Source organism: Melospiza georgiana, chromosome 30 (genome assembly GCF_028018845.1).
Source record: "Melospiza georgiana isolate bMelGeo1 chromosome 30, bMelGeo1.pri, whole genome shotgun sequence".
Taxonomy (NCBI): Eukaryota; Metazoa; Chordata; class Aves; order Passeriformes; family Passerellidae; genus Melospiza; species Melospiza georgiana.
Window position 1 is genome coordinate 275427 of NC_080459.1, and position 27831 is coordinate 303257.

The window sequence follows — 27831 nt, forward strand, 5'->3', positions numbered from 1 at the left end:
GTGTGGGTCAGTGTGGGTCAGTGTGGTCAGTGTGGTCAGTGTGGGTCAGTGTGGTCAGTACTGGTTAGTGTGGTCAGTGTGGTCAGTGTGGTCAGTGTGGTCAGTACTGGTCAGTGTGGTCAGTGTGGTCAGTGTGGTCAGTGTGGTCAGTGTGGTCAGTGTGGTCAGTGTGGGTCAGTGTGGTCAGTGGGGTCAGTACTGGTCAGTGTGGTCAGTGTGGTCACTGTGGTCAGTGTGGTCAGTGTGGTCAGTACTGGTCAGTGTGGTCAGTGTGCTCAGTGTGCGTCCGTGTGGTCAGTGTGGTCAGTACTGGTCAGTGTGGTCAGTGTGGTCAGTGTGGTCAGTACTGGTCAGTGTGGTCAGTGTGGTCACTGTGGGTCCGTGTGGTCAGTGTGGTCAGTACTGGTCAGTGTGGTCAGTGTGGTCAGTGTGGGTCCGTGTGGTCAGTGTGGTCAGTACTGGTCAGTGTGGTCAGTGGGGTCAGTGTGGTCAGTGTGGTCAGTACTGGTCAGTGTGGTCAGTGTGGTCAGTGTGGTCAGTACTGGTCAGTGTGGGTCAGTGGGATCAGTGTGGGTCAGTGTGGTCAGTGCGGTCAGTGTGGTCAGTGTGGTCAGTACTGGTCAGTGTGGTCAGTGTGGGTCAGTGTGGGTCAGTGTGGGTCAGTGTGGTCAGTGTGGTCAGTACTGGTCAGTGTGGTCAGTGTGGTCAGTGTGGGTCAGTACTGGTCAGTGTGGGTCAGTGTGGGTCAGTGTGGTCAGTGCTGGTCAGTGTGGGTCAGTGTGGTCAGTGTGGTCAGTGTTGGTCAGTGTGGTCAGTACTGGTCAGTGTGGTCAGTGTGGTCAGTGTGGGTCAGTGGGGTCAGTGTGGTCACTGGGGTCTGTACTGGTCAGTGTGGTCAGTGTGGGTCAGTGGTCAGTGTGGGTCAGTGTGGGTCAGTGTGGTCAGTACTGGTCAGTGTGGTCAGTGTGGTCAGTGTGGTCAGTACTGGTCAGTGTGGGTCAGTGTGGGTCAGTGTGGTCAGTGTGGTCAGTGTGGGTCAGTACTGGTCAGTGTGGGTCAGTGTGGGTCAGTGTGGGTCAGTGTGGTCAGTACTGGTTAGTGTGGTCAGTGTGGTCAGTGTGGTCAGTGTGGTCAGTACTGGTCAGTGTGGTCAGTGTGGTCAGTGTGGTCAGTGTGGTCAGTGTGGTCAGTGTGGGTCAGTGTGGTCAGTGGGGTCAGTACTGGTCAGTGTGGTCAGTGTGGTCACTGTGGTCAGTGTGGTCAGTGTGGTCAGTACTGGTCAGTGTGGTCAGTGTGGTCACTGTGGTCAGTGTGGTCAGTGTGGTCAGTGTGGTCAGTACTGGTCAGTGTGGGTCAGTGTGGGTCAGTGTGGTCAGTGTGGTCAGTGTGGGTCAGTGTGGGTCAGTGTGGTCAGTGTGGTCAGTGTGGGTCAGTGTGGTCAGTACTGGTTAGTGTGGTCAGTGTGGTCAGTGTGGTCAGTGTGGTCAGTGTGGTCAGTACTGGTCAGTGTGGTCAGTGTGGTCAGTGTGGGTCAGTGTGGTCAGTACTGGTCAGTGTGGTCAGTGTGGTCAGTGTGGTCAGTGGGGTCAGTGTGGTCAGTGCGGTCAGTGTGGGTCAGTGCGGTCAGTGTGGTCAGTGTGGTCAGTGTGGTCAGTGTGGGTCAGTGGTCAGTGTGGGTCAGTGTGGGTCAGTGTGGTCAGTACTGGTCAGTGTGGTCAGTGTGGTCAGTACTGGTCAGTGTGGGTCAGTGTGGGTCAGTGTGGGTCAGTGTGGGTCAGTGTGGTCAGTGTGGTCAGTGTGGGTCAGTGTGGTCAGTACTGGTTAGTGTGGTCAGTGTGGTCAGTGTGGTCAGTGTGGTCAGTACTGGTCAGTGTGGTCAGTGTGGTCAGTGTGGGTCAGTGTGGTCAGTACTGGTCAGTGTGGTCAGTGTGGTCAGTGTGGTCAGTGGGGTCAGTGTGGTCAGTGCGGTCAGTGTGGGTCAGTGCGGTCAGTGTGGTCAGTGTGGTCAGTGTGGTCAGTGTGGGTCAGTGGTCAGTGTGGGTCAGTGTGGGTCAGTGTGGTCAGTACTGGTCAGTGTGGTCAGTGTGGTCAGTGTGGTCAGTACTGGTCAGTGTGGGTCAGTGTGGGTCAGTGTGGGTCAGTGTGGTCAGTGTGGGTCGGTGTGGGTCGGTGTGGGTCGGTGTGGGTCAGTGTGGGTCAGTGTGGGTCAGTGTGGTCAGTGTGGTCAGTACTGGTCAGTGTGGGTCAGTGTGGGTCAGTGTGGTCAGTGTGGTCAGTGTGGTCAGTGTGGGTCAGTGTGGGTCAGTGTGGTCAGTGTGGTCAGTGTGGGTCAGTGTGGTCAGTACTGGTTAGTGTGGTCAGTGTGGTCAGTGTGGTCAGTGTGGTCAGTGTGGTCAGTACTGGTCAGTGTGGTCAGTGTGGGTCAGTGTGGTCAGTACTGGTCAGTGTGGTCAGTGGGGTCAGTGTGGTCAGTGGGGTCAGTGTGGTCAGTGCGGTCAGTGTGGGTCAGTGCGGTCAGTGTGGTCAGTGTGGTCAGTGTGGGTCAGTGGTCAGTGTGGGTCAGTGTGGGTCAGTGTGGTCAGTACTGGTCAGTGTGGTCAGTGTGGTCAGTGTGGTCAGTGTGGGTCAGTGGGGTCAGTGTGGTCAGTGTGGGTCGGTGTGGGTCGGTGTGGGTCAGTGTGGGTCAGTGTGGGTCAGTGTGGTCAGTGTGGTCAGTACTGGTCAGTGGGGTCAGTGTGGTCAGTGTGGGTCAGTACTGGTCAGTGGGGTCAGTGTGGTCAGTGTGGGTCAGTGGGGTCAGTGTGGTCAGTGTGGGTCAGTGTGGGTCAGTGTGGTCAGTGTGGTCAGTGTGGGTCAGTGTGGGTCAGTGGGGTCAGTGTGGTCAGTACTGGTCAGTGTGGGTCAGTGTGGTCAGTGTGGTCAGTGTGGGTCAGTGTGGTCAGTGCGGTCAGTGTGGTCAGTGTGGTCAGTGTGGTCAGTGGGGTCAGTGTGATCGGTGTGGGTCGGTGTGGGTCAGTGTGGTCAGTGTGGGTCAGTGGGGTCAGTGTGGTCAGTGTGGGTCAGTGTGGTCAGTGTGGGTCAGTGTGGGTCAGTGTGGGTCAGTGTGGTCAGTGTGGGTCAGTGTGGTCAGTGTGGTCAGTGTGGGTCAGTGTGGGTCAGTGTGGGTCAGTGTGGTCAGTGTGGGTCAGTGTGGGTCAGTGTGGTCAGTGTGGGTCAGTGTGGTCAGTGTGGTCAGTGTGGTCAGTGTGGTCAGTGGGGTCAGTGGGGTCAGTACTGGTCAGTGTGGGTCAGTGTGGTCAGTGTGGGTCAGTGTGGGTCAGTGTGGTCAGTGTAGTCAGTACTGGTCAGTGTGGTCAGTGTGGTCAGTGTGGGTCAGTGTGGGTCAGTGTGGTCAGTGTGGGTCGGTGGGGTCAGTGTGGTCAGTGTGGTCAGTGTGGGTCAGTGTGGTCAGTGTGGTCAGTGTGGTCAGTGTGGGTCAGTGGGGTCAGTGTGGGTCAGTGTGGTCAGTGTGGTCAGTGTGGTCAGTGTGGTCAGTACTGGTCAGTGTGGTCAGTGTGGGTCAGTGTGGGTCAGTACTGGTCAGTGTGGTCAGTGTGGGTCAGTGTGGTCAGTGCTGGTCAGTGTGGGTCAGTGTGGTCAGTGTGGTCAGTGTGGTCAGTGTGGTCAGTACTGGTCAGTGTGGTCAGTGTGGTCAGTGTGGTCAGTGTGGGTCAGTGGGGTCTGTACTGGTCAGTGTGGTCAGTGTGGGTCAGTGGGGTCAGTGTGGTCACTGGGGTCTGTACTGGTCAGTGTGGGTCAGTGTGGTCAGTGTGGTCAGTGTGGGTCAGTGTGGGTCAGTGTGGTCAGTACTGGTCAGTGTGGTCAGTGTGGTCAGTGTGGTCAGTACTGGTCAGTGTGGGTCAGTGTGGGTCAGTGTGGTCAGTGTGGTCAGTGTGGGTCAGTACTGGTCAGTGTGGGTCAGTGTGCGTCAGTGTGGGTCAGTGTGGTCAGTGTGGTCAGTGTGGGTCAGTGTGGTCAGTACTGGTTAGTGTGGTCAGTGTGGTCAGTGTGGTCAGTACTGGTCAGTGTGGTCAGTGTGGTCAGTGTGGTCAGTGTGGTCAGTGTGGGTCAGTGTGGTCAGTGGGGTCAGTACTGGTCAGTGTGGTCAGTGTGGTCAGTACTGGTCAGTGTGGTCACTGTGGTCAGTGTGGGTCAGTGCGGTCAGTGTGGTCAGTGTGGGTCAGTGGGGTCAGTGTGGTCACTGGCGTCTGTACTGGTCAGTGTGGTCAGTGTGGGTCAGTGGTCAGTGTGGGTCAGTGTGGGTCAGTGTGGTCAGTACTGGTCAGTGTGGTCAGTGTGGTCAGTGTGGTCAGTACTGGTCAGTGTGGGTCAGTGTGGGTCAGTGTGGTCAGTGTGGTCAGTGTGGTCAGTGTGGTCAGTGTGGGTCAGTGTGGGTCAGTGTGGTCAATGTGGTCAGTGTGGGTCAGTGTGGTCAGTACTGGTTAGTGTGGTCAGTGTGGTCAGTGTGGTCAGTGTGGTCAGTGTGGTCAGTACTGGTCAGTGTGGTCAGTGTGGTCAGTGTGGTCAGTGTGGGTCAGTGTGGTCAGTACTGGTCAGTGTGGTCAGTGTGGTCAGTGTGGTCAGTGGGGTCAGTGTGGTCAGTGTGGTCAGTGTGGGTCAGTGTGGTCAGTACTGGTTAGTGCGGTCAGTGTGGTCAGTGTGGTCAGTGTGGTCAGTGTGGTCAGTACTGGTCAGTGTGGTCAGTGTGGTCAGTGTGGTCAGTGTGGGTCAGTGTGGTCAGTACTGGTCAGTGTGGTCAGTGTGGTCAGTGTGGTCAGTGTGGTCAGTGTGGTCAGTACTGGTCAGTGTGGTCAGTGTGCTCAGTGTGGTCAGTGGGGTCAGTGTGGTCAGTGTGGTCAGTGTGGGTCAGTGTGGTCAGTACTGGTTAGTGTGGTCAGTGTGGTCAGTGTGGTCAGTGTGGTCAGTGTGGGTCAGTGTGGTCAGTGTGGTCAGTGTGGTCAGTACTGGTCAGTGTGGTCAGTGTGGTCAGTGTGGTCAGTGTGGGTCAGTGTGGTCAGTGTGGTCAGTGTGGTCAGTGTGGTCAGTGTGGGTCAGTGTGGTCAGTGTGGGTCAGTGTGGTCAGTGGGGTCAGTGTGGTCAGTGTGGGTCAGTGTGGGTCAGTGTGGTCAGTGTGGTCAGTGTGGGCCAAACTGGGTCAATGTGGGTCAACGTGGGTCAATACAGGCTTACGCGGATCAATACAGGTCAATGTGGGTCAACATGGGCCAATGTGAATCAGCACGGACCAACACAGGTGAACGTGGGCCAAAATGGGTCAATGTGGGTCCACGTGAGCCAAAGTGGGTCAGTGTGGATCAACATGGGCCAACTCAGGTCAACCTGGGCCAAACTGGATCAACGTGGGTCAAACTGGGTTAATGTGGGTAAACATGGGCCAAAATGGTTCAGTGTGGGGTCAACATGGGCCAGACTGGGTCAATGTGGGTCAACATTGGCCAAAGTGGGTCAATGTGGGTCAAAGTGGATCAACGCGGGTCAACATGAGCCAAAATGGGTCAATGCGTGTCAACATGGATCGATAAAGGTGAACGTGGACCAAACTTGATCAATGCGGGTCAATGTAGGCCAACATGGACCAAAATGGGTCAATATGGGCCAAAATGGGTCAACAGGGGCCAGACCGGGTCAGTGTGGGTCAACACGGCCAAACTGGGTCAATGTGGGCCAACATGTGCCAGAATGGATCAACGTGGGTCAACATGGATCAGTACAGGTCAATATGGGCCAAAATGGGTCAATGTGGATCAACATGGGCCAACTCAGGTGAACATGGGCCAAACTGGTTCAACGTGGGTCAACGTGGGCCAAACTGGGTTAATGTGGGTAAACATGGGCCAAAATGGTTCAGTGTGGGTCAACATGGGCCAGACTGGGTCAACAGGGGCCAAACTGGGTCAACACAGGTCAATATGGACTAAAATGGGTCAAGGTGGGTCAACATGTGTCAAACTGGATCAGTGTGAGTCAATATGGGCCAACGTGGGCCAAAATGGGTTAACACGGGTAAATACAGATCAATACAGGGCAACGCCGGCCAAAATGGCTCAACATTGGTCAACATGGATTGGAACTGATCAACGTGGGCCAAAATGGGGCCCTAGGACCCCCAGGTGTGTCCCCATGTCCCAGGTGTGTCCCCATGTCCCAGGTGTGTCTGTGTCTGTCCCCAGGTGTCCCCAGGTGCGCTCACCTGAGTGGATGAACGTGTGCTTGCTGTAGTTCTTGCAGGTGTGTCCCCATGTCCCCAGGTGTGTCCCCAAGTGTGTCCCCATGTCCCCAGGTGTGTCCCCATGTCCCCAGCTGTCCCAGGTGTGTCCCCAAGTGTGTCCCCATGTCCCCAGGTGTGTCCCCAGGTGTGTCCCCATGTCTCCAGGTGTGTCCCCATGTCCCCAGCTGTCCCAGGTGTGTCCCCAGGTGTCCCCAGGCGCTCACCTGAGTGGATGAACAGGTGCTTGCTGTAGTTCTTGCAGGTGTGCCCCCATGTCCCCAGGTGTGTCCCCAAGTGTGTCCCCATGTCCCCAGGTGTGTCCCCATGTCCCAGGTGTGTCCCCATGTCCCCAGGTGTGTCCCCAAGTGTGTCCCCATGTCCCCCAGGTGTGTCCCCATGTCCCAGGTGTGTCCCCATGTCCCCAGGTGTGTCCCCAGGTGTGTCCCCATGTCTCCAGGTGTGTCCCCATGTCCCCAGTTGTCCCAGGTGTGTCCCCAAGTGTGTCCCCATGTCCCCCAGGTGTGTCCCCATGTCCCAGGTGTGTCCCCATGTCCCCAGGTGTGTCCCCAGGTGTGTCCCCATGTCTCCAGGTGTGTCCCCATGTCCCCAGTTGTCCCAGGTGTGTCCCCAGGTGTGTCCCCATGGCCCCAGGTGTGTCCCCAGGTGTGTCCCCATGTCCCCAGCTGTCCCAGGTGTGTCCCCAGGTGTGTCCCCGTGTCCCCAGGTGTGTCTGTGTCTGCCCCCAGGTGTGTCCCCAGGTGTGTCCCCAGGTGTCCCCGGGCGCTCACCTGAGTGGATGAACAGGTGCTTGCTGTAGTTCTTGCGGGAGCTGAAGCTCTTCTGGCAGTGCCCGCACAGGTACGGGGGCGGGGGCTGGGCCCGGCCCTGGGGGCCTCCGGGGGGCACCGGGGGGGCCCTGAGAGCCCCGCCCACCCCCGGCCCCGCCCACCACGGCGGCGCCCCGCCCCCGCCCCCGCCGGGCCCCGCCCACGGCGCCTCGGGGGCGGCTATGGCGGCACCAAAACGGGGCAGGGAGAGCGGGGCCCGGGGGGCGCCTTCATCCCCCGCCGCCTCCTCATCCTCCTCCTCGCCATCCTCATCCTCCTCCGGGCGCTCCTCCTTGAGCGGGACGGGCGGCAGGCGCAGCGGCTGGCGCTGCTTGCGGCTGTGCCCGCTGCTGGGCAGCGCCGTGGGCAGCCCTCTGGGCATCTGCGTGGGCAGCGGTGTGGACAGCGGTGTGGTCAGTTCTCTGGTCAGTGGTGTGGTCAGTTCTGTGGTCAGGGATGGGGTCAGTGGTGTGGACAACGGTGTGGACAGCGGTCTGGTCAGCTCTGTGGTCAGTTCTCTGGTCAGCGGTGTGGCCAGCTTTGTGGTGAGTTCTGTGGACAGTTCTGTGGACAGCAGTGTGGACAGCGGTGTGATCATCTCCGTGCCCATCTCAGTGGTCAGCTGTCTGGTCAGCGGTGTGGCCAGCTCAGTGGTCAGTTCTGTGGTCAGTGGTGTGGCCATCTCCGTGCCAATCTCCGTGGCCACCTCAGCAGCCAGCGGTGTGGACAGTGGTGTGGCCATCTCCCTGGCCATCTCAGTGGTCAGTTCTCCGGTAAGTGGTGTGCCCATCTCAGTGCCCATCTCCGTGCCCATCTCAGCGGTCAGTCCCTTGGTCAGTGGCATTGCCAGCGGTGTGGACAGTGGTGTGCCCATCTCCGTGCCCATCTCAGCGGTCAGTGCCGGTGTCAGCAGCTTGGCCACCTCAGTGCCCATCTCCGTAGCCATCTCAGCGGTCAGTTCCTTAGTCAGCGGCGTGCCCATCTCCGTGGTCAGTTCTCTGGCCACTGGTGTGCCCATCTCCGTGCCCACCTTCATGCCCACCTCAGCGGTCAGTTCCGTGCCCATCTCCACGGTCAGTTCTCTGGCCACTGGTGTGCCCATCTCCGTGCCCACCTCAGCGGTCAGTTCCGTGCCCATCTCCGCGGTCAGTTCTGCGGTCAGTTCAGTGCCCATCTCCGCGCCCATCTCAGCGCCCATCTCCGCGCCCATCTCCGTGCCCACCTCCGTGCCCATCTCGGCGCTCAGCGCGGGCGCCAGGGGCCGCGCCTGCGCCAGGATCCGGGCGCACTCTCCGATGACGGCCTCGATGCGCAGCACGGCGGCGGCCGTCAGCAGCGGCAGCGCCTCGGAGCGCGGCACCGCCAGGCTGCCGCTGTACAGGAACTCCACCAGCTGGCGCACGGCGGCCGCGGGCACCACGGGCGGCACCTCGATGGCCGAGTGGCCCAGGCTGAGCTTGTCGTGGAAGAAGGGGCTGCCGGCGGCCAGCACGCAGCGGTGGGCGCGCAGCGAGGCGCCGCGGGCGCGCACCGTCACGTCGCAGAAGCGGCCGCGGGCGCGCTGCCCGTCCAGCGCCCGCAGCAGCGAGCGGCTGAAGGTGCGCAGGTGGATGTGGTGCACCGCGTCCGGCATGGCGGGGACGGGGGGACAATGGGGGGACGGGGGTAGAGGAGATGGTGGGGACACAGTGGGCAGAGGGGACACTGAGATGGTGGGGATAGAGGGGACACTGCAGGTAGAGGGGGCACTGCGGGATGGTGGGGACAGAGGGACACAGGGGGCACTGGGAGGGGACCCAGGGACACAGGGATGGTGGGGACAGAGGGGACACAGGGACACAGGGATGGTGAGGACACTGGGGACAGAGGGGACACAGGGACACAGGGATGGTGAGGACACTGGGGACAGAGGGGACACTGGGATAGAGGGGATGGTGGGGACACTGGGGATAGAGGGGACACTGGGGGATGGTGAGGATGGGGGCACAGGGGGCACAGGGGGACAGGGGGACAATGGAGGGCACTGGGGGGCACTGGGGGGCACTGGGGACTCAGGGGGATCAGGGGCTAGAGGGGACACAGGGATGGTGGGGATAGAGGGGACACTGGGGACACTGGGGGACAATGGGGGATAATGGGGGACAGGGGGACAAAGGGGGCACTGTGGGGACAGGGATAGAGGGGATGGTGGGGACACAGTGGGTAGAGGGGACACTGGGGGATAGGGGGACAATGGGGGACAATGGGGGATAGAGGGGATGGTGGGGACACAGGGATAGAGGGGACACTGGGGACAGAGGTGACACTAGAGACACGGGGACACTGGGATAGAGGGGACAGAGGGGACACTGGGGACTCAGGGACAGAAGATAAAGGGGACACGGGGACAGAGGGGACACTGGAGACTTGCGGGGACACTGGGATAGATGGGACACTGGGAACTCAGGGGACACGGGGGACACGGGGGGATAGAGGGATACGAGGACACTGGGGACTCAGGGGACACACGGGGATGGTGGGGACAGAGGGGACACTGGGAGGACAGAGGGGACACTGGGGACACTGGGACACAGAGATGGCAGTGACAGGCGGGACTGGGGACGGCAGGGACAGAGGGCACAGAGGGACACGGGGCTGGCGGTGCTGGGGACACGCACGGGGACAGCGCTGGGGACAGCGGCGAGGCCGGCGGGACCTGGGGACAGAGACACGGGGCTGGTGACGTCACCGGGGCTGGGGACACCACTCCCCCCGTGTGACGTCATCAGAGCCTGGGGACACCCTGCGTGACATCATCAGAGCCTGGGGACACTCCGTGTGACGTCATCGGCCTGGGGACACTGATGGGGACACCGGCGGAAGCTGGGGACACCCCGCGTGACGTCACCGGTGCCCGGGAACAGCCCGTGTGACGTCACGGCGCGCCGATGACATCACCGCCAGGCACAGCGCGGTGTCCCCGAGCTCAGCCGGAACCCCCCGGGCCCGTTCCCCCGCCCCCCCCCCGGGACCCCTCGGGACCCCCCCGGCCCCACCCCCACCCCAAACCCTCCCCCCGGGACCCCCCCCGGCCCCTCCCCCACACCTCGCTCGGCTCCCGCCGCCGCCGCTCGCCGACGTCACTTCCGCCGGAGCCGACCGGAAGTGGATCATAGAGAGGGGCCCAGAGCGGCCCCGTGGCCGCCATAGAGAGGGACAGAGGCGGGGGCGCCCCCTGGCGGAGCGGGGGTGCGGCGGGGCCGGACGGAGACACAGCAGGACCCCAATGTCACCAAAGGGACCCCGCTGTTACCAATGTCCCCAAAGGGACCCCCGATGTCCCTAAAGGGACCCCCCGCTGTCCCCACAGGGATCCCATCAGGACCTCAATGTCTCCAATGTGCCCAATGTCCCCACAGGCCCCACAGGGATCCCCATAGGGACCCCAGTGTCCCCAAAGGGACCTCCCAATGTCCCCAAAGAGACGCCTATGGGGACCCCAATGTGCCCAATGTCCTCACAGGCCCCACAGGGATCCCCATGGGGACCCCAATGTCCCCACAGGCCTCACAGGGATCCCCATGAGGACCCCAATGTCCCCACAGGCCCCACAGGGATCCCCATAGGGACCCCAATGTGCCCAATGTCCCCACAGGCCCTACAGGGATCCCCATAGGGACCCCAATGTGCCCACAGGCCTCACAGGGATCCCCATGAGGACCCCAATGTCCCCACAGGCCTCACAGGGATCCCCATGAGGACCCCAATGTGCCCACAGGCCTCACAGGGATCCCCATGAGGACCCCAATGTCCCCACAGGCCCTACAGGGATCCCCATGAGGACCCCAATGTGCCCAATGTCCCCACAGGCCCCACAGGGATCCCCATGGGGACCCCAATGTCCCCACAGGCCCCACAGGGATCCCCATGGAGTCCCCAGTGTCCCCAAAGGGACCCCAATGTCCCCGGTGTCCCCAAAGGGATCTCCATGTCCCCAATGTTCCTAAAGGGACCCTCCAATGTCCCAAAAGAGACCCCCATGGGGACCCCAATGTCCCCAAAGGGGACCCCAATGTCCCCACAGGGACCCCCATGGAACCCCAATGTCCCTAATGTCCCTAAAGGGACCTCAATGTCACCAAAGGAACCCCCATGGGGACGCCAATGTCCCCAGCATCCCCAAAGGGACCCCACAATGTCCCCAAAGGGATCCCCATGGGGAACCCAGTGTCACCAAAGGGACCCCACTGTCCCCATGGGAGCCCCAATGTCCCCAGAGGGACCCCAATGTCCCCAAAGGGACCCCCATGGGGACCCCAATTTCCCCATGGTCCCCACAGATCTCAACGTCCCCGAAGGGATCCCCTCAATGTCCCCACAACGACCCCAAAGGGGCCTCAATGTCCCCCGAGACCCCCACGGGACCCCCACGGAGCTGGACCCCCCACACACCCTCACAGGGACCCCATGGTGGTCAGTGTCCACCCTTGGTGACCCATGGTGACTCATTGACCCCTGTCCATCCATGGTGACCCACAGTGACCCCTGTGGACCCCTGTCCATCCATGGTGACCCACGGTGACTCCTCTTGGCCCATGACGGTCCATCTCCATTCATGGTGACCCACATTGACTCCTCCTGGTCCATGTCCATCCATCTCCATCCATGTTGGCCCACACTGACTCCTCCTGGTCCATGTCCATCCGTCTCCATCCATGTTGGCCCACGTTGACTTCTCTTGGTCCATGTCCATCCATGGTGACCCACATTGACTTGTTGACCCCGTGTTGGCCCACATTGACACCTCTTGTCTCAGGATGGTCTGTGTCCATCCATGGTGACCCACATTGACCCCTCTTGGCCCATCTCCATCCATCTCCATCCATGGTGACCAACATTGAACAGTTGATCCTGTGTCCATCCATGGTTATCCATGTTGACCCCTGTTGATCCACGGTGATCCAAGTTGACTCCTCCTGGTCCATCTTGGTCTGTGTTTACCCACGTTGACTCCTCTTGGTCCATGATGGTCTGGGTCCATCCAGTTGATCCATCTTGGGTCTCTTGGCCCATCTTGATCCATCTCCATCCATGGTGATCCACGGTGACTCCTCTTGGCGCGTGACGGTCCATCTCCATCCATGGTGATCCATTGTGACTCCTCCTGGTCCATGTCCTTCCATCTTCATCCATGTTGACTCCTCTTGGTCCGTCTCCATTCATGGTGACCCACATTGACTGCTGTTGGCCCATGTCCATCCATCACCACCCATATTGACCCACGTTGACTCCTGTAGACCCCTGTTGATCCATGGTGACCCACGGTGACTCCTCTTCATCCATGATGGTCCATGTCCATCCCTGTGGACCAAAGTTGACTCCTGTTGATCCATGGTGACCCACGGTGACTCCTCTTGGGCCCATTTTGACCCATGCCCATCCATGCTGACCCATGTTGACTCATTGACTCCAGTTGATCCATGGTGGTCCACCTTGACTCCTCGTGGTGCACGATGGTCTGGGTCCGTCCAGTTGACCCACATTGAGTCCTCCTGGTCCATTTTGATCCATCTCCATGCATGGTGACCAACGTTGACTCCTCTTGGCCCATCTTGATACATGTCCATCCATGGTGACCCACGTTGACTCGTTGACCCCTGTTGATCCATGGTGAGCCACACTGACTCCTCTTGGTCCATGTCCATCCATCTCCATCCATGCTGACCTGCGTTGACTCATTGATCCCTGTTGATCCATGAGGATCCACATTGACTCCTCTTGGCCCATGGTGGCCCATCTCCATCCATGCTGGCCCACGTTGACTCCTCTTGGTCCATGATGGTCCATGCCCATCCACAGTCACCCATAACTGGCTTGTTGACCCCTGTTGATCCGTGGTGACCCACGTTGACTCCCCATGGCCCATCTGCATCCATGGTGGCCCACTCTTGGCCCATGACAGTCTGTGTCCATCCATGGTGACCCATGGTGACCCCTCATGGCCCATCTCCATCCATGTAACTCACATTGACTTGTTGACCCCTGTCCACCCATGATGAGCCAAATTGACCAGTGGTGACCCGTGGTGACCCCCAGTGACACTCTGTGTCACTCCATGGTGACCCGTGGTGACCCACAGTGACCCATGGTGGCCTGTGGTGACCCCTGGTGACCCCTGGTGACCTGTGGTGACCCATGGTGACTCCTGCTGACCCATGCTGACCCCTGGTGACCAGTGTCACTGTGTCTCTCCCTGTTGTCCACACTGTACAGGTGACCCCAGCAATGACCCCTTGATGACCCCATGACCCCCTGGTGTCCCCTCTGTCTGACCCAACCCCGACCCACGCCAGGAGTCAATGACCCTTGTGACATCACCCAGAGCCTTCACCATGGTGACGTCAGACCCAGCACCAAGATGCCTCACCCAGAACTGTGATGTCACACCCACCACCACGATGTCACACCCTGCACTGTGACGTCAGTGACGTGACAGTAAAAACTCAATAAAACCCAGTATAAACCAGTATGGACCAGTAAAAACCAGTACAGAGCAGTATAGCCAGTATAAACCAGTATGGACCAGTACACAACAGTAGAAATCAGTACAAAACCAGCGTGGACCGGTATAAACCCGTGTGGGCCTGTAAAAACCAGTACAGACCAGTATATACCAGTATAAACTAACCAACCAGTACGTACCAGAACAAACCAGTCAAGACCAGTACAACCCAGTACAAACCAGTATAAACTAATGCAAACCAGTATGGACCAGTAGAGATCAGTATAGACAGCACAAACCAGTAGAAACCAGCAAAACCCAGTACAGACCAGTGCAATCCAGTCCAACCCAGTACAGCCCAATACAGCCCAGAAAGAGCCGCTAGACCAGGCTCGGGTTGGGGACTACATTACCCAGCGTACACCGCGCGCGCTTCCGGGAGGGAAAGGAGGGGCGTGGCCTGGCCCAATGAGGTGCTGTCCGATTGGCGGCGGGGAAGGCGGGAAGGCGGAGGGGGCGTGGCCTCGTGAGGCGGAGGGGGCGTGGCCTCGTGAGGCGGCGAGGCCCGGGCGTTGCGCGGCGGCGGCGGCAGCGCCGGGCCCGGTTCTGGCCCGGTTCTAACGCGGTTCTAACCCGGTCCTGGCCCGGCTCCGGCCCCGGCGGAACCACCGTGAGCCCCGCAGGTGAGCGGAGGGAGGAAGAAGAGGAGGAGGAGGAGGAAGCGGCGGGGCCGCGGCGGCGACGCCTGCGCGGGGCGGGCCTGGATGAGGCGGGGCCTGCAGGGGCTGAGGGGAAAAGGGCGGGGCCTGAGGGCCATGAGGGGGGCGAGGCCTATAGAAAGGGGCGCGGCCTAGTGCGATCTGGCCACGCCCTCCGTATCGACTTTGGGGTCCCACCTGCGCACCTGGGGTAGGGCTGGGGTCTCACCTGTCCCCCCCATATTGGGTTTGAGGTCTCACCTGCACACCTGGGATGGGGCATTGGTCTCACCTGTTCCCCTGGGTCAGATTTAGGGTCTCACCTTTGTCTGTGTCTCATGTCCAGGGTTTTACCTGCCCAGCTGTACTGGGTCTGGGGTCTCACCTGTGTTGGGATTGGGGTCTCACCTGTCCCTGTGTTTCCCATCTGTACTCTCACCTGCCCCCCATGTTCCATGTCTGGGCTCTCACCTGTCCCAGGTCTGGGGTCTCACCTGTGTCTGTGTTTCAGGTCTGGGCTCTGACCTGTCCCCCATGTTCCATGGCTGGGCTCTCACCTGTGTCAGGTGCAGGCTCTCACCTGTCCCTCGTGTTCCATGGCTGGGCTCTCACCTGTCCCTGTGTTTGATGTCTGGGCTCTCACCTGTCTGTACATTGGGTCTGGTGTCTCACCTGTCTCAGATCTGGACTCTCACCTCTCCCCATCTGTCGGGTCCCCTATGTCAGGTGCAGGCTCTCACCTGTCCCCCATGGTCCATGTTTGGGCTCTCAGCTGTGTCAGGTGTGGGCTCTCACCTGTCCTTGTGTTTAATATCTGTGCTCTCACCTGTCCCTGCCCCAGCTCTGTGCTCTCACCACTCCCAGGTTTGTGATCTCACCTGTCCCAGGTGCAGGCTCTCACCTGTCTCAGATTTGGGCTCTCACCTGTGTCAGGTACAGGCTCTCACCTGTGCCAGCTCTGTGCTCTCACCTGTCCCACCTCTGTGCACTCACCTGTCCCAGGTTTGTTCTCTCACCTGTCCCACCTCTGTGCTCTCACCTGTCCCACCTCTGTGCTCTCACCTGTCCCAGGTTTGTTCTCTCACCTGTCCCACCTCTGTGCTCTCACCTGTGCCAGCTCTGTGCTCTCACCTGTCCCAGGTTTGTTCTCTCACCTGTCCCAGGTTTGTTCTCTCACCTGTCCCAGCTCTGTGCTCTCACCTGTTCCAGGTTTGTTCTCTCACCTGTCCCAGGTTTAGCCTCTCACCTGCAGCCATGTCCCCCCAGGTGCAGCCATGGCGGGCGCGGCGCCCCCCGCAGGTGCCCCCGAGCACCCCTTCACCTGCCGGGAGTGCGGCAAATCCTTCCGCTGGTCCTCGCGCCTGGCGCATCACCTGCGCAGCCACACAGGTGAGCGCCCCTACAAGTGCTCCGAGTGCCCCAAGGCCTTCAAGGGCTCCTCCGCCCTCCTCTACCACCTGCGGGGCCACACAGGTGAGCGCCCCTACACCTGCGCCACCTGTGGGAAGAGCTTCAAGCGCTCCTCGCTGCTGCAGACTCACCTGCGCGTGCACACGGGGCTGCGCGCCTTCAGGTGCGCCCAGTGCGGCCTCACCTTCAAGTGGGCGTCACACTACCAGTACCACCTGCGGCAGCACTCGGGTGAGCGGCCCTACCGCTGCCCCACCTGCCCCAAGGCCTTCAAGAACTCCTCCAGCCTGCGGCGCCACCGCCACACCCACACAGGTGAGCGCCCGCACACCTGCGACACCTGCGGCAAGGGCTTCGCCCAGGCCACCAACCTGCGGCAGCACCTGCGGGTGCACACGGGGGAGCGGCCGTACACCTGCGCCACCTGCGGGAAGAGCTTCACGCACTCGTCCAACCTGCACCTGCACCGGCGCACGCACGGCCCCGCCCCGCAGTGCCCCACCTGCGCCACGCCCTTGGCCTCGCGCACCTGCCCGCAGAGGCACCCGCCGGGCCCCGCCCCGCCCGGCGCCGCCTCACCTGAGCCGCTCTGGAGGCCGCTGGCGCTCACCTGTGCCGAGCAGGAGGTGACGGTGACACCGGCCACGCCCCCGGCCCCGCCCCACCGCTGCCTCACCTGCGGCAAGAGCTTCAAGAACGGGGCGGGGCTGGCGCGGCACCTGCCCGGGCACGAGCGGCCCCGAGCCCCACCCGCGCCAGGTGAGGCCGAGGCGCCGGCCCCGCCCCCGCCCGAGCGGCCGTACAGGTGCGGCGAGTGCGGCAAGGCCTTCAAGGGCTCCTCGGGGCTGCGCTACCACCTGCGCGACCACACAGGTGAGCGCCCCTACACCTGCGCCACATGTGGGAAGAGCTTCAAGCGCTCCTCGCTGCTGCAGACTCACCTGCGCGTGCACACGGGGCTGCGCGCCTTCAGGTGCGCCCAGTGCGGCCTCACCTTCAAGTGGGCGTCGCACTACCAGTACCACCTGCGGCAGCACTCGGGTGAGCGGCCCTACCGCTGCCCCACCTGCCCCAAGGCCTTCAAGAACTCCTCCAGCCTGCGGCGCCACCGCCACACCCACACAGGTGAGCGCCCGCACACCTGCGACACCTGCGGCAAGGGCTTCGCCCAGGCCACCAACCTGCGGCAGCACCTGCGGGTGCACACGGGGGAGCGGCCGTACACCTGCGCCACCTGCGGGAAGAGCTTCACGCACTCGTCCAACCTGCACCTGCACCGGCGCACGCACTCGGCGGCACGGCCCTTCCGCTGCCCCACCTGCCCCAAGGCCTTCGTCATGGCCGCCTACCTGCAGAGACACCTGCGCACGCACGGCCCCGCCCCGCGACGCGCACCCGGCGCTGCCGCCGCACCTGGCGGTGCCACACCTGTGCCATCGCCTGCTGGCGCTTACCTGGTGCTGCCCGGCCCTGGTGGCTCCTCCCCCCACAAGGTGCTGCTGGTGGCGGCCACGCCCGGGCACGCCCAGCCGCACCTGGCGCAGGTGGGCAGGGAGCAGCGCACCTGGCACAGCGTCCTGCTCATACCTGGGGCGGGCAGGGAGGGAGCGGCAGCGGGGGTGCAGGTGGCTGGGGTGACAGGTGTGACAGGTGTGACAGGTGTGGCAGGTGTGACAGGTGTGGCAGGTGTGGCAGGTGTGACAGGTGTGACAGGTGTGGCAGGTGTGACAGGTGTGGCAGGTGTGGCAGGTGTTACAAGTGCAGGTGTGACAGGTGTGGGTGTAGCAGGTATAGCAGGTGTTACAGGGGTCCCAGGTGTGGCAGGGGTGACAGGTGTTACAAGTGCCGGTGTGACAGGTATGACAGGTGCAGGTGTGGCAGGTGTGACAGGTGTGGGTGTGGCAGGAGTGGCAGGGGTGACAGGTATTACAAGTCCCGGTGTGACAGGTGTGACAGGTGTAAGTGTCACAGGGGTCCCAGGTGTGACAGGTGTGGGTGTGGCAGGAGTGGCAGGTGTGACAGGTATGACAGGTGCAGGTGTGGCAGGTGTGACAGGTGTGGGTGTGGCAGGAGTGGCAGGGGTGACAGGTATTACAAGTCCCGGTGTGACAGGTGTGACAGGTGTGGGTGTGGCAGGAGTGGCAGGGGTGACAGGTGTTACAAGTCCAGGTGTGACAGGTATGACAGGTGTAAGTGTCACAGGGGTCCCAGGTGTGACAGGTGTGGGTGTGGCAGGAGTGGCAGGTGTGACAGGTATGACAGGTGCAGGTGTGGCAGGTGTGACAGGTGTGGGTGCGGCAGGAGTGGCAGGGGTGACAGGTGTTACAAGTCCAGGTGTGACAGGTATGACAGGTGTAGGTGTCACAGGGGTCCCAGGTGTGACAGGTGTAGGTGTGACAAGTGTCACAGGGCTTACAGGTGTGACAGGTGTAGGTGTCACTGGTGTGACAGGTGTGCCAGATGTAGGTGTCACAGGTGTCCAGCTCCAGGTGCTGCCGGTGGCCCCAGAGGTCACCAATGTCCAGGTTCAGGGTGGGGAGGTGGCAGGTGTGACAGGTGTGACGGGTGTGACAGGTGTGACGGGTGTGACACGTGTAGGTGTGGCAGGTGCAGGTGTGGCAGGTATGACAGGTGTGGCAGGGCTGCAGCTCCAGGTGCTCCCAGTGCCTTCAGAAGTCACCAACGTCCAGCTCCAGGCAGGTGAGGTGACCAACGTCCAGCTCCAGGTGTTGCCACCACCACCTGCAGGTGGCACAGGTGTGCAGTTCCAGACAGGTGAGGTGACCAACGTCCAGCTCCAGGTGTTGCCACCACCACCTGCAGGTGGCTCAGGTGTGCAGCTCCAGGTGTTGCCAGCACCACCTGAGGTCACCAACGTCCAGCTCTGCACAGGTGAGGTGACCAATGTCCAGCTCCAGATGTTGCCACCACCACCCCCAGGTGGCACAGGTGTGCAGCTCCAGGCAGGTGAGGTGACCAACGTGCAGCTCCAGGTGTTGCCACCCCCACCTGAGGTGGCCAATGTCCAGCTCCAGGTGTTGCCAGCACCACCCTCAGGTGGCACAGGTGTGCAGCTCCAGGCAGGTGAGGTGACCAATGTCCAGCTCCAGGCCCTGCCGCTGACCTCAGGTGTCACCAACGTGCAGCTCCAGGTGTTGCCACCAGGTGGCACCAATGTGCAGCTGCAGACAGGTGAGGTGGCCAATGTCCAGCTCCAGGTGTTGCCACCACTTGCAGGTGGCACAGGTGTGCAGCTCCAGGCCACTGAGCTGCCCAGTGTCCACCTGGCGACCTCAGAGGTGACCAATGTCCACCTGGACATCTCAGAGGTGACCAACGTCCACCTGGAGACCATGGAGGAGGTGCCCAGTGCCCACCTGGAGACCTCAGAGGTGACCGATGTCCACCTGGACATGTCACGGCTGCCCAGTGCCCACCTGGAGACCACCGAGATGACCGATGTCCACCTGGACACCTCAGAGGTGACCGATGTCCACCTGGAGACCAGTGAGATGACTGATGTCCACCTGGAGACATCAGGGGTGACTGATGTCCACCTGCAGACCACCCAGATGACCAGTGCCCACCTGGAACCCACGGAGGTGCCCAGTGTCCACCTGAATGTGTCAGAGGTGAGTGATGTCCAGCTGGAGACCACTGAGATGAATGATGTCCACCTGGGCACCTCAGAGGTGACCAGTGCCCACCTGGAACCCACGGAGGTGCCCAGTGTCCACCTGGACACATCAGAGGTGACTGATGCCCACCTGGACATGTCAGAGGTGGCCAGTGTCCACCTGGAGACCTCAGAATTGCCCAGTGTCCACCTGGAGACCTCAGAGGTGACCAATGCCCACCTGGCAACCAGTGACACAGCTGATGTCCACCTGGACACATCAGAGATGACCGATGTCCACCTGGAGACCTCAGAGGTGACCGATGCTCACCTGGAGACCACTGAGGTGACCGATGTCCACCTGGAGACCACTGAGGTGACCGATGTCCACCTGGACACCTCAGAGCTGCCCAGTGCCCACCTGGAACCCACAGAGGTGAGCAATGCCCACCTGGACACCAGGGAAGTGACCGATGTCCACCCGGAGACCTCAGAGATGACCAATGTCCACCAGCAGACCACGGAGGTGACTAGTGTCCACCTGGAGACCTCAGAACTGCCCGGTGCCCACCTGGACATGTCAGAGGTGCCCTCTGACCACCTGGACAGCACAGAAGTGACTGATGTCCACCTGGGGACAAATGAGATGACCCATGCCCACCTGGACATGTCAGAGGTGACTGATGTCCACCTGGAGACGTCAGAGCTGCCCAGTGTCCAGCTGGACACCAATGACATGACTGATGTCCACCTGGACACCACCCAGATGCCCAGTGTCCACCTGGACACCTCAGAGGTGACCAACGTCCACCTGGGGAGCCCAGAGCTGTCTAGTGTCCAGCTGGACGTGTCAGAGGTGCCCAGTGCCCACCTGGAGACCAATGAGATGACCAGTGCCCACCTGGAGAGCTCAGAGGTGCCCAATGCACACCTGGAACCCACCCAGATGCCCAGTGTCCACCTGGAGAACACAGAGGTGCCCAGTGCCCACCTGGACGTGTCAGAGGTGACCAATGCCCACCTGGAGACCACTGAGGTGACCGATGTCCACCTGGAGCCCATGGAGGAGGTGCCCAGTGCCCACCTGGACGTGTCAGAGGTGACCGATGTCCACCTGAAGACCTCAGAGGTACCCAGTGCCCACCTGGAAATGCCTTGTGTCCACCTGGAGACCACTGAGGAGGTGACCGATGCCCACCTGGAGACCTTGGCAATGACCAGTGTCCACCTGGAGGTGCCTGGTGCCCACCTGGACTCATCAAAGATGCCCGGTGCCCACCTGGAGCCCACAGAGGTGCACCTGGAACCCCCCTAGGAGGTGGCCAATGCCCACCTGGAGACCTTGGAGCTGCCCAGTGGCCACCTGGAAGTGCCCAGTGTCCACCTGGAGACCATGGACATGCTTGATGCCCACCTGGGTGTGTCAGAGGTACCCAGTGCACACCTGGACACAGCTTGGAGATGACCAGTGTCCACCTGGAGACATCAGAGGTGTCCTCTGCCCACCTGGAGACACCTTGGAGGTGCCCAGTGTTCACCTGGGTGTGTCAGAAGTGCCCAGTGCCCACCTGGAGGTGCCCAGTGCCCACCTGGGCATGTCAGAGGTGCCCAGTGCTCACCTGAAGACCATGGACATGCTCAATGCTCACCTGGACACACCTTGGAGGTGCCCAGTGTCCATCTGGAACCCACTGAGAAAGTGCGCAGTGCCCACCTGGAGACCACACAGGTGCCCTGTGCCCACCTGGACGCACCTTGGAGATGCTCAGTGCCCTCCTGGGCATGTCAGAGGTGCCCAGTGTCCATCTGGAACCCACTGAGAAAGCACCCAGTGCTCACCTGAAGACCAAGCAGGTGCCCAGTGCCCACCTGGAGGTGCCCAGTGCTCACCTGGAACCTACCGAGAAAGTGCCCGGTGCTCACCTGGACACACCTTGGAGATGCTCATTGCCCACCTGGGCACACCTTGGTACCCAGTGCCCACCTGGAGGTGCCCAGCGCTCACCTGGGCATGTCAGAGGTGCCCAGTGCCCACCTGGAGACCATGGGCATTCCCAGTGCTCACCTGGGCACACCTTGGAGGTGCCCAGTGCTCACCTGTAGACCATGCAGGTGCCCAGTGCCCACCTGGACACACCTGGGAGGTGCCCAGTACCCACCTGGAACCCACCGAGAAAGTGCCCAGTGCCCACCTGGAGACCACGCAGGTGCCCAGTGCCCACCTGGAGACCATGCAGGTGCCCTGTGCCCACCTGGAGGTGCCCAGTGCTCACCTGGAGCCCACCGAGAAAGTGCCCAGTGCTCACCTGGACACACCTTGGAGATGCCCAGTGTCCATCTGGGCATGGCAGAGGTGCCCGGTGCTCACCTGGACACATCAGTGCCCACCTGGACATGTTAGAGGTGCCCTCTGCCCACCTGGACTCACCTTGGAGGTGCCCAGTGCCCACCTGGAACCCCACAGGTGCTCCTGGCCTGGGGGACCCTGTGCCCCGCCCCTGTGCACACCTGTGCCCGCAGGTGATGGGGGTGCCAGGGGGTACCTGGGGAGGTACCTGAGCTCACCTGCCCAGGTGAGGGGTACCTGAGGGGTACCTGAGAGGAACCTGAGCACACCTGGCACAGGTGAGGGGTACCTGATGGGTGCCAGGGGGTACCTGGGGGTTCCTGAGCTCACCTGCCCAGGTGACGGGTGCCAGGGGGTTCCTGAGCTCACCTGGCACAGGTGAGGGGTGCCAGGGGGTGCCAGGCGGTTCCTGAGCTCACCTGGCACAGGTGAGGGGTGCTAGGGGGTGCCAGGCGGTTCCTGAGCTCACCTGGCACAGGTGAGGGGTGCCAGGGGGGTACCTGGGGGTACCTGAGCTCACCTGGCACAGGTGAGGGGTGCCAGGGGGGTACCTGGGGGTACCTGAGCTCACCTGGCACAGGTGAGGGGTGCCAGGGGGTGCCAGGCGGTTCCTGAGCTCACCTGGCACAGGTGAGGGGTGCCAGGGGGTGCCAGGCGGTTCCTGAGCTCACCTGCCCAGGTGAGGCCGTTCCCGCGTTCCCCTCCCCCCCCATGTCAATAAAGGCGCCCCTCCCCCACCCACCGTGCAGTTTGTGCTTCCGGGAGGGGGCGGGGCCAAGGGAGGGGGCGGGGCCACGGCCAATGGATGGGAAGGGCCAATAGAAGGGGCGGGGCCAGGGCCCAGAAGAGGGAGGGGCTAAAAGAAGGGGAGGAGCCAAGGGGCAGGATGGGGGCAGGATGGGGGCGGGGCCAAAAAGGCAAAAGATGGGAGGGGCCAAATGGAGTGGGCGGGGCCAAGGGGTTATTGGGAATGGGGGCGGGGCAGTTTAGCGACCAGTATGGCCCAGTCCATCCCAGTATAGCCCAGTATAGAGACCAGTATGGCCCCAGTGATTCCCAGTCCGTCCCAGTATGGCCCAGTCCATCCCAGTATAGCCCAGTACAGAGACCAGTATGGCCCCAGTGATTCCCAGTCCGTCCCAGTATGGCCCAGTCCATCCCAGTATGACTCCAGTATGGCCCCAGTGATTCCCAGTATGGCCCAGTCCATCCCAGTGTAGCCCAGTATAGAGACCAGTATGGCCCCAGTGATCCCAGTGATTCCCAGTCCGTCCCAGTATAGCCCAGTAGGGAGACCAGTATGGCCCCAGTGATTCCCAGTCCATCCCAGTATGGCCCAGTCCATCCCAGTATAGCCCAGTACAGAGACCAGTATGGCCCCAGTGATTCCCAGTCCGTCCCAGTATGACTCCAGTATGGCCCCAGTGTGGTCCCAGCATGCCCCATTATGGCCCCAGTATGGTCCAGTATAGCCCAGTATGATCCAGTATGGCTCTGGTATAGTGCCAGTATAGCCCAGTTTGGCCCCAGTATGACTCCCAGCTCCCCCCAGTTTATCCCGGTCCCTCCCAGTCACTCCCAGTTTGTCCCAGTCACACCCAGCTCCCCCCAGTCTCCCCCAATCTCCTCCCAGTTTATCCCAGTCCCTCCCAATACCCTCCCAGTCTCCCCCAGTCTCCCCCAGTCCCTCCCAGTTTATCCCAGTTTATCCCAGTCCCTCCCAGTTCCCCAGCCCCCCCGGGTGGGGGAGGGGCGCTGGCGCGGGGCCCGGTGGGGGAGGGGCAGGCCCAGGGACAGGTGCGGGGGGACCGAAATAACCGGGGGGGGGAGGGGAACGGGGGGGGGACTGGGAGCACTGAACTGGTCTGTACTGGTCCCTACTGGTTTATACTGGCCCATACTGGTCTGCACTGGTCTATATTGGCCCATACTGGTCCCTACTGGTCCATACTGGTCCATACTGGTTCATACTGGTCTATTCTGGTCCATACTGGTTTATGCTGGTCCATACTCATCCATACTGGCCCACACTGATCCATACTGGTTTATACTGGTCCATACCGGTCCGTACTGGTTTATACTGGTCTGTACTGGTTTATACTGGTCCATACTAGTCTATATTGGTCCATACTGGTTTATACTGGTCCGTCCCGGCCCATACTGGTTTATACTGGTCCATACTGGTTTATACTGGTCCATACTGGTCCATCCCAGCCCATACTGGTGTATACTGGTCCATACTGGTTTATACTGGTCCGTCCCGGCCCATACTGGTTTATACTGGTCCGTACTGGTTTATACTGGTCCCTACTGGTCCGTCCCGGCCCATACTGGTTTATACTGGTCCATACTGGTTTATACTGGTCCCTACTGGTCCGTCCCGGCCCATACTGGTTTATACTGGTCCGTACTGGTTTATACTGGTCTGTACTGGTTTATACTGGTCCCTACTGGTCCGTCCCGGCCCATACTGGTTTATACTGGTCCATACTGGTTTATACTGGTCCCTACTGGTCCGTCCCGGCCCATACTGGTTTATACTGGTCCGTACTGGTTTATACTGGTCCATACTGGTTTATACTGGTCCATACTGGTCCATCCCCGCCCATACTGGTTTATACTGGTCCGTACTGGTTTATACTGGTCCCTACTGGTCCGTCCCGGCCCATACTGGTTTATACTGGTCCGTACTGGTTTATACTGGTCCGTACTGGTCGCTCCGTTCTCTCCCCACTCTGACCCGGGAGGAATTCGGGGCCGCCCCTCCCCCCCACAGCCACCTGCGCCTGCGCTAATTAGCGGTGATTAATGAGCGGGATTGATTACAGAGGGCGACTAATGACCGTAGGGAATGATTAATTACCGTGGGGAATGATTAATTGCCGGGAGGAATGATTAATGACCCTGGATTGATTACCGGGAGTGATTAATGACCAGGAGGAATGATTAATTACCGGGAGGAATGATTAATTACCAGGGAATGATTAATTACCAAGGAATGATTAATTACCAGGGAATGATTAATGACCGGGGATGGTCCGTGACGGCAGAGCAGGGGTTAATTAGCGGCTGTCGTTAATTAGCGGGCGCTGTTAATGAGCCGAGACTCGGTGGTGCGGGGGGGGGAACTGGGATGGACTGGAACGGACTGGGCTGGGAGCATTGGGCTGTACTGGGATGGACTGGGATGGACTGGGATGGACTGGGATGGACTGGGCTATACTGGGAGCACTGGGCTGTACTGGGATGGACTGGGATGGACTGGGATGAACTGGGGTGGACTGGAATGGACTGGGGTGGACTGGGCTATACTGGGAGCATTGGGCTGTACTGGGATGGACTGGGATGGACTGGGATGGACTGGGATGGACTGGGCTATACTGGGAGCACTGGGCTGTACTGGGATGGACTGGGATGGACTGGGATGGACTGGGCTATACTGGGAGCACTGGGCTGTACTGGGAGGGACTGGGATGGACTGGGCTATACTGGGAGCACTGGGCTGAACTGGGATTAACTGGGAGTGCTGAACTGGGAGCACTGAACTGGGATGAACTGGGATGGACTGCGCTGAACTGGGATTAACTGGGAGCGCTGAACTGGGAGCACTGGGAGGGAACTGGGATGGACTGGGCAATACTGGGAGCACTGGGATAAACTGGGCTGTACTGGGATTAACTGGGAGTGCTGAACTGGGATGGACTGGGCTGAACTGGGATCACTGGGATGAACTGGGCTGGACTGGGATGGGCTGGGTTGAACTGGGGGCACTGGGGTGAACTGGGAGCACTGGGATGGACTGGGCTGGACTGGGAGCACTGGGATGAATTATTAATTACCGGGTGTGATTAATTACCGGGAATTATTGATTACCAGCGAATGATTAATTACCGTGAATTATTAATTACTGGAATGATTAATTACCCAGAATGATTAATGACCAGGATGATTAATGACCGAGGACGATTAATGACCGGGATGATTAATTACTGGAATGATTAACGACAGGGATTATTAATAACTGTGTGTGATTAATGAGCGGGGCTGCCACAGCAGGTAATTAGTGCAGGGATTAATTACCAGGAATGATTAATGAGCCGTAGGGGTTAATTAGGGCCGGGATTAATTACCGGGAATGATTAATGAGCGGGTTGAGCTGCCGCAGGGGTTAATTGCAGGGGTTAATTAGGGCCGGGATTAATTACCGGGGAGGGGCAGAGACAGCGACAGGTGCGGGGGGGAGGGGCGGGAGGGACAGAGCGGGGAACTGGGAGGGACTGGGATAAACTGGGGGGAACTGGGATGAGCTGGGAGGGACTGGGATAAACTGGGGGGAACTGGGATGAGCTGGGAGGGACTGGGATAAACTGGGAGGGGATTGGGATATACTGGGATGGACTGGGGGGAACTGGGATATACTGGGAGGGACTGGGGGGGGGAACTGGGATGTACTGGGAGGGACTGGGATATACTGGGATAAATTGGGAGGAACTGGGACTGGGCCCAGTCCTTGGCACAGGGTTTGGGGACACCAGTATGGCCCAGTTTGGTTCCAGTATGGTCCCAGTATGGCCCCAGTACAACTCCAGTATGGCCTAGTATGGTCCCAGCATGATCACAGCTTGGCCCAGCTGCCTCCCAGTATGGCTCCAGTATGGCCCAGTCCATCCCAGTATGGTCCCAGAATGTCCCAGGATAGTCCCAGTATGCACCAGTATGGCCCAATATGGTCCCAGTATGTCCCACTATGGCCCAAATATGGCCCAGTTTGGTTCCAGTATGGCCCAGTATGGCCCAGTATGACCCAGTCCATCCCAGTATGGTCCCAGAATGTCCCAGGATAGTCCCAGTATGCACCAGTATGGCCCAATATGGTCCCAGTATGTCCCACTATGGCCCAAATATGGCCCAGTTTGGTTCCAGTATGGCCCAGTATGGCCCAGTATGACCCAGTCCATCCCAGTATGGTCCCAGGATAGTCCCAGTATGCACCAGTATGGCCCAATGTGGTCCCAGTATGTCCCACTATGGCCCCAATATGGTCCAGTTTGGTTCCAGTATGGCCCAGTATGGCGCCAGTACAGCTCCATACACCCAGGTTCACTGTCCCAGTGCCCTCCCAGTATATCCCAGTGCCCCCAAACCCCCTCCCAGTGCCTCCCAGTCCCCCTTTGTCCCTGTCTTGTCCCTTTGGGTCCCCTCCTGTCCCCTCCCGCCCTCCCCATCCCCCGTCCCCCTTGTCCCCTCCTGTCCCCATGTCCTGTCCCGTCCGTGTCCCTCCTTGTCCCCTCCTGTCCCTGTGCTCCCCCCGTCTCTGTGCCCTCCTGTCGCCCCCTTCTCCTTTGTCCCCTGTCCCATCAACCCCTGTCCCCCCCTGTCCCTGTCCCCCTTTGTCCCCCCCTTCCCTCTCCCCTTCCCTCTCCCCCCTTGTCCCCTCCGTGTCCCCCTGTCCCCTCCTCTCCCTGTGCCCCCTTTGTCCCCTCCTGTCCCACTCCCCTTTTGTCCCCCGTCCCCTCCTGTCCTGCTCTCCCTGTCCCACTCTTGTCCCTCTGTGCCCCCATCCCCTCTGTCCCCTCCCCCATCTCCCCCGTCCCCTCAACCCCTGTCCCCTCCTGTCCCCCTCCCCTTTTATCCCTCTGTCCCCTCCTGTCCCTGCCCCCCTCTGTCCCCTCCTGTCCTCCCCTTGTCCCCCTCATCCCCCGTGTCCCCTCTGCTTATCCCCTGCTCGTCCCCTGTCCCTCTGTCCTGTCCCCCTGTCCCCCCGTGTCCCCCTGTCCCCTCCTCTCCCCCCCTTTTAAACCCTGTCCCCTTCTGTCCCTTCCTGTCCCCTCCTCCTTGTCCCGCCATGCCCCCTTGTCCCTCTGTCCGCCCCGTGTCCCTCCCTGTCCCCTGCTCTGCCCCTTCTCTGTCCCCCACTGTCCCCCCCCGTCTCTCGCTGTCCCCTGTGTCCCCCTCCGTGTCACCCCCTGTCCCCGCACCGTCCCTGCGCTTTCCCCCCCGTGTCTCCGCTCTGTCCCCCCCGTGTCCCCCCCGTGTCCCCTCCGTGTCCCCCCGTGTCCCCGCTCTGTCCCCCCCGTCCCCGCTCTGTCCCCCCGTGTCTCTGCTCTGTCCCCCCCGTGTCCCCTCCGTGTCCCCCCGTGTCCCCGCTCTGTCCCCCCCGTCCCCGCTCTGTCCCCCCGTGTCT

At 60.8% G+C, this 27831-nt stretch overlaps 1 protein-coding gene across 1 annotated transcript; it reads left to right on the forward strand.

The window, feature by feature from the left end:
• The first annotated feature begins 14146 nt into the window (after positions 1 to 14146).
• On the forward strand, positions 14147 to 21859 carry LOC131094583 (zinc finger protein 628-like). Its single transcript, XM_058042240.1, has 4 exons — positions 14147 to 14259; positions 15541 to 17541; positions 17986 to 18258; positions 18292 to 21859. Exons 2-4 carry the CDS (start codon positions 15549 to 15551, stop codon positions 20613 to 20615), a joined length of 4590 nt encoding a protein of 1529 aa, XP_057898223.1. The 5' UTR covers positions 14147 to 14259; positions 15541 to 15548; the 3' UTR covers positions 20616 to 21859.
• The last annotated feature ends 5972 nt before the right edge of the window (positions 21860 to 27831 follow it).